At 44.9% G+C, this 6,546-nt stretch overlaps 1 protein-coding gene across 1 annotated transcript; it reads left to right on the plus strand.

The window, feature by feature from the left end:
- Nucleotides 1-3: 3 nt before the first annotated feature.
- Nucleotides 4-4,657, plus strand: BRCC3 (BRCA1/BRCA2-containing complex, subunit 3; the record flags this gene model as incomplete). The annotated part of the gene is made up of 7 exons (XM_010021059.1): nt 4-102; nt 695-782; nt 1,311-1,399; nt 2,006-2,061; nt 2,629-2,760; nt 3,314-3,357; nt 4,290-4,657. Coding segments are annotated over 7 exons (660 nt in total), but the record flags the coding sequence as incomplete, so codon positions are not given.
- Nucleotides 4,658-6,546: the final 1,889 nt, after the last annotated feature.

Genomic DNA, 6,546 nt, shown 5'->3' on the forward strand with positions numbered 1-6,546 from the left:
GTTCACATCCACTCTGTGATCATCCTGCGCCGCTCGGATAAGAGAAAAGACCGCGTGGAGATTTCACCAGAGCAGCTTTCAGCTGCCTCTACTGAGGCAGAGATATCCTTTTGTAGAGACAGCAGCAGACTGGCCAGTGGTTACATCATTTGACGTGCTGTGACTTGTTCCAGTTGCTGCTTCCCTCCTGCAACTGTTCACTTTGAAGGGTTATGCTGGCAGCTGCCATTCTCCGGAGTCGTTCTTGGTCCCAGTGTTTGCAGTGTAGTCGTGTTAGAACTAGGTTTTATCATATCTATGTTTGGACGCAAGTAAAACTGAAGTATGTTTTCGGGGAGGGTAGCTGTTCAGGAGGAGACTCAGTAGATAATGGAATGTTGACAAGTCGGTTTCCAAGCACGGTGAAAATTGCCCGACATCCATTCAAGGATGCTGTTTTGGACAGGTTGCTGCTATGTTACTTACTGCCACGTGCCAACCACATCCAGTTTGCTCCTGCAGCAGTGGCATCCTGCCAGTGCTGGGGAAGAAGCTTCCATCAGCTTCCTGCTGCTTGTCTTGTCACCCCTCTCTAAAGGCACCTAGAGTTCTGTTGGCTGATGATAAGCTCTTTTAAAACTCTGCTGTTTTCCCTTGTGCTAAAAAACTTCTTCCATTTGCTCTACTGGTTTCAAGAGCACCTTGACTCACACACAGGTTGGCTGAAATGACAGGACGTCCCATGAGAGTTGTGGGCTGGTATCACTCTCATCCTCATATTACTGTCTGGCCGTCACATGTTGGTGAGAGCACTCTTGTTCTAGGTCCTGTATGAAAACCCACAGCAATAACTAATAGTATTGCTCAATTTACTGCTTTTTTGCCAGCTCTTCACATCCTAACTATCAAAGTTTGGTTTCTCAAACATCCTCTAGTAGGACAAGGGTGGGCTTCAGGGACCTCTGCCAGTACAGCCCCATTCCTGCCTGTGTCCTCCAGGCAGGAGTACTCAGTCACAGAGCAGCTATACTGGTACTACTGGTTTTCCAGACCTAGGGTGTGGGGAATAGCAAAAAAGGCTGTGGGAATCACAGCCCTGCTGTGATCATTTTTGACATCTCTGAGTGTTAATGCAGAAAAGATTTACTCTTAATTACATTTTAAATTAGATCAATTTATTATTTTTTTTACTCACCTGGAGTAAGTACTTTACAATAAAGCTCATGACATTTGTAACAAAATTCCAGGTCACCCTTCAAACACTGGCAAGTCTTTTTCCAGTCTTTCAGGTGAGCAGTGCAGGTTTCATGCTCTTATTTCTTTGTCTGCAGATGTCCGCACACAAGCAATGTATCAGATGATGGACCAAGGTTTTGTAGGGCTCATCTTTTCCTGCTTCATTGAGGACAAAAACACAAAGGTAGGCAACTTAAAAATGACAGTAAACCCTCCAGGTACTCCTGAGAAACATCAGCCCCAGGGCAGAGCTGAAATCCCTGCATGCAGCCTGCAAGAAGGACAGAGCTCTGCTTGGAGCACGGACAGAGCATGGCTTTGGATGGTGATGCTTGGATCATAATCCCAAGGACAAAAGAGAGGGGTGTTAGAGAGTTATTAATTACTCGCTGCTGATCCAGAGCAAAGCTGGGCTGGCACCAGGGCTCTGGGACTGCATCACATGGCTGCAGTGTGTGTGTGTCCTGAAATGTGTGGATGCCCTTCAGCTGTTCAGTCCAGCAGATGCAGCTTATTGCAGCTCTGGCCTCCTTAGGAGATGCTGCTCTAGTGTGAGATAAGCTCACAGTGGTGTGTCTTGTCACAGTTTTCCAGGGAGCTGTTATTTAAGATTTTCTTCATAGTTAATGGGTCTGTCAGTAACCAGTTCCAGCACAGCAAACTGAAAAGCATGTCCCTTTGCAACCTGTTAAAATGGTATTTGAAAGCATTTTCTGCTTCCTAAAAGGATTGTGTGGTTTTAGATGATTCTTTTTGCTCTTGGAACCTGACTTCCTGCCATCTCTCTTAGACAGGCAGGATTCTCTACACCTGTTTCCAGTCCATTCAGGCCCAGAAGAGCTCAGAGTGAGTACAGCAGAAGAATATGATGTCCAGCATCAGTTTGTATTTCATCTCATCTCTCCTTTCTTGCTTGTCTCAAATGGCTCCTAGGCCTATCACAAGGAGCAAATACTGTATAGAGATGCCTGAACTCCTTACTTCTCCTTACTTCTGCTGCTGCAGGCTGAAGAGAGTCTAAAAATTAGACCTGATTAATTTAGCTTAGATAATTTAGTACTTTAAGATTTGTGTAGGACACTGTAGTCTGGGTACGAATTTGTGCTGTAATCCGTTATGTAGAAGATCCACCTTTTTACTTTTAACTCTAGAGGTCGCAGCTTCAAGCTCGTGTGGCAGTGAGTCCCTGCCAACCTCACACATGCTGTGTGCATCATACTGTCAGTACTGGCTATCTAGTTGCTTTAGCATTTCATCATTACAGTTTTAAGGCAAATGTGTGGCTATAAAATGTTTCTGTTTGCCTCAGGCACCCGTTTCCAAAGTAAACATGCAGCAGTGCCATGCGTTGGACAAACTGTTGCGGGTTCGTAGAAGAACTTTGAAGTTAATTGTGTCCTGATGCCCTTTTAGATATGAAAGGATCGAAATTCCTATTCATGTTGTCCCCCATGAAACCATTGGGAAAGTGTGTCTGGAATCAGCTGTAGAGCTGCCCAAGATCCTTTGCCAAGAAGAGCAAGATGCCTACAGAAGAATTCACAGGTAATGACACTGGGGCTGCACCCCTCTCCAAAACTGTCTTTGCTAACACATACAACTCTTGCTGTACTTCAGAGCACCATAACCTTAGCAGGGTTGTAGAAAATAAGAAGTATTAGCAGCTCATGTGCCTTTATAGGAGAACTGGTTGAATACCTTCACATTAAGGAGTTCAAGTTCTCAACCTTGCACACAAGAGCTAAGTGTAACTGCTCCTTTGCTGTGACAAAAAAGAGAGAAAGCATGTGTGACCTAATGTGGGCACTTCAGTGAGGTGTCTCTGTGTGTGATAGTGTTTAACCAGGGTGAGAGCTGAGAAGAAGTCTGAAAAATGAGATTAAATATCAGCTTCTTTTTTTCTGCCTTTGGTGCTCAGCACTGATGTTTCTGTGCTGCAAGCTCTTTTGTTACCCTTGTGAATATATTTCCACAAGTGAAGGGGTTTAGATGTACCTTCAGTGTCAGAGACTTGTGGATAGTTGGTTCTACAGCCTGGGTTTGCCTAATAGGCAATCCACTGCTCTTGTCACTAACCTCATTCTGTTCATTCTCTCAGCCTCACCCATCTAGACTCCGTAACCAAGATTCATAATGGCTCAGGTAAGGATTCCTTTTTTGCATGCAAGAATCCAGGATACTGCTCCCAGAGTCAAAACAGCAGAGTCTTGAGCAGGGGTTGGTTTGGCTTTAACTTTGGGGGTCAGTAAACCAGAGCTGTGTAACAGTCCCCCCCACTTTGCCATAAAAGGCACTTGTAAACTATCAAAGCACAAACTTTTGTCTTTTTCTTTGCCATCCAGTTTATTTCCAGTCACAAGCACTGTGAAACACAGAGAATCCCCTGAGAGTGTTGCCTTGTTACATAGTCTAGTGGAGGAACAGAATTGTAACAAACCACTTTACAGGAAAACATCAAGGGCTGGAGAATAACCTAATCCTGAGCTTTATGAAAGCTGTTGTGTCCTTTAACCTTTATACAATTGGTTAAAATTACACTAGACTTTTGGTTTGTTTGGGGAGTTTTGGGTTGGTTGGGTTGGGTTTTGGTGGTTTGGGTTTTTTCTGTTAGAACAGCAAGGGGCTTTTGGGTTTGGTGAGTGTCAAAGTAGCATCTGGCTGATCTGTATGTATGACTGCATCTCCTGGCATTTCTCTGTGCTACATGCATATGACATCTTCACTTTTGCCAGTGAGATAAGGCGAATCCTAATTCCCACTTCTATTCCAAGTTAAATACCCCGTTGTCCATTTTCACCTGTTCAATGACTGAGACATTCTTTGCTTCTGGATTTAGCAATTAATTAGCATCAATGATGATAAATATGCAGATTTCCAGATTTCTGTCTAAAGGTCACATTGAAATAGCTGGTTTCTCTGTTTAGCAAGCTGCTGATTCTGACTTTCCTGTGGGGATGTCTGGTTGCCTTGGCCAGGATGTTGGAGGGTTTCCTTGGCTGTCTCTAATGCTCTTGGCTTTGGGGTTGTTGCCGCGTTCTGTTTGCACTGGCATGATACATTCTTGCTCTTTCCAGTGTTCACAAAGAACCTCTGCAGCCAGATGTCAGCCATCAGTGGGCCTCTCCTTCAGTGGCTGGAGGACAGACTAGAGCAGAACAAACAGCGGGTGCAGGAGCTGCAGCAGGAGAAAGAGCAGCTCCTGGAGGAACTCGCTGCTTTAGAATGAAAGAGGAAATGCAGACCCTTCAGAAAAGAGACATGAGAGGAACTCTACAAGACCTGGCTGAAGGGTGGCCCGACATTGCCTTACAGTGAAGATGCTACCAATGCCTCTTGCCCCGGGCAGCAAAGAGCACTTCTGCAGGATAAGGGCTTATCTGCCCCACCTTGATGGAAAGCAGTGGTATCTCTCCAGGTGATGTATGATGCAGTGCAATCACAGCTCAGTGGTGGGGTTGGGCAGCACCTGAAGAGACTTCAGTTCTGGAGGGCACGCATCTAGAGAGCATGCTGTTTCTCCCTCGCCTGTATTTTGACAGAAGTCTTATTGCTTTACATGTATTCCAGGAGCCTAGAACAGGAGGGTTAGACAGGAACAGTGTGTCCCTGCAGTCATATCTGATGCTGCCAACTTCTGCCTTCTTTTTAGTAGCTTCAGTTGACTGTCATCTAGTAACAGATTACTGGTTATCCACCCAGACAGGTAGGAGGTGGGAGGGAAGCTTGGGAAGAAACCTGGAAGAACTTTGACAGTAGTATCTGTGTTCAGCATACTTGAAACCAAATAAAGAATTCCAAAGCCAGAGCTTTTTGGAGTAGAAATGAAGTGGATGCTACAAAGAGCCAATGCCTGCATTTTCTGGACACAGTCTGTATTCTCTCACTTGACGTAATGCTGTTGATCCTCAGCACTGAGGTTATCTGCAAAATGGACTGTTTCTGCTGGCTCAGTGGGAGGAGTGTGGTTCCTTCCAGAGAGAAAGAAGAGAACCGATAGCTGTGCAAGCCTGTCATTCTTACACACTAAACTTAAGTGCAGAAATTTTGTTAGACTGAAGTAGAACAAAGTACCTGTTGCTGAAGTAAGCCTTCAGGTGTTCTTGCTGTAGCATTTCAGAGTATCCCCCATCACATACATAGTCATCTGCATTCTGTTACGTGAGGTCTGTCTCATGTGAATGAAGGAGCCCACAGCACAGTTAAAACTTCTGTTTCAGGTCCTTGGTTTTAATCTAATCCTTGCTCAAGTAGATGGAAATGAGCTGGCTGCGTGAGTGCAGTGGAGGTTGTGACACTGCTGGCAACTCATGAGCTTGACTGTTGTGTTGGGAGAATGAAACATGGGAGAAAGAGGCATTCCCTTTCCAGGGAACAGGCAGTATTGATTAGCAACGGCAAATTGCTGTCAGACCTGGAAGCCCCTCGGCCAGCTTGAGTTTGTGAGACTTCACATTTCAATATTTCTACATTGATACTGGCAAACCCTCAAACAGCAGAAATTCTTCCAAGTAAAATGCTCACTTTTTTTTATTAAAAGTGAATAGTATTTTTCATCAGTTAAACTCTCTTTATCTCAACCTACAAGTTTTCTCACTTTTATCCTTATGGTTCTTGCCCCCATCCTGCTGGGCTGAGGGGGCTGAGCAACTGGCTGCATGGGACTTAGCTACCAACCAGGGTTAACCCACAACAAGCCCCTGTATAGCTGCCCATCTCTGCAGTGGGTTATTGGCAGAAATGCTGTATTTCAACTTCCGACTGCAAACCAGGATCTTCTGTGTCAAGTTGCAGAATTACAATCTAACTTACAATGCTGTTTTGACATGAATTCGAAGCAAGGATATAGTGGTGTAACTATGCAGTGTTGAATGCCAGTAACTGATAGACCAGAGCAGTTGTGCTGCATCTTTATGACATGCATTTCTTTCTCACATCACCAGTTTTGGTAAAATAAACTAATAGAGAATTCCAGAATTTGTGTACTTGAATAGGCAGTAATCAAGATGAATGTGCCTGAATTCTATTTGGCTTTTATCTTCTTATGTCTTGAATGCATGCTTTTCTTTCACTCTAGACCACTAGAGCAGGTTGCTCCAAGCCCCTGTGTCCAACCTGTCCTTGAACACTGACAGGGATGGGGCAGCCACAGCTTCTCTGGGCACCCTGTGCCAGCACCTCAGCACCCTCACAGGGAAGAACTTTTTCCTAATACCTGAATCTTCCCCTCTTTCAGCTTAAATCCATTCCCCTTGTCCTGTCCCTACAGGCCCTTGTCAGAAGCTCCTCTCCAGCTTTCTTCTAGCCCCTTTGGGCACTGGAGCTGCTCTAACG

The sequence above is a fragment of the Nestor notabilis genome, unplaced genomic scaffold (genome assembly GCF_000696875.1).
Source record: "Nestor notabilis isolate BGI_N333 unplaced genomic scaffold, ASM69687v1 scaffold21648, whole genome shotgun sequence".
In the NCBI taxonomy this organism is placed as follows: Eukaryota; Metazoa; Chordata; class Aves; order Psittaciformes; family Psittacidae; genus Nestor; species Nestor notabilis.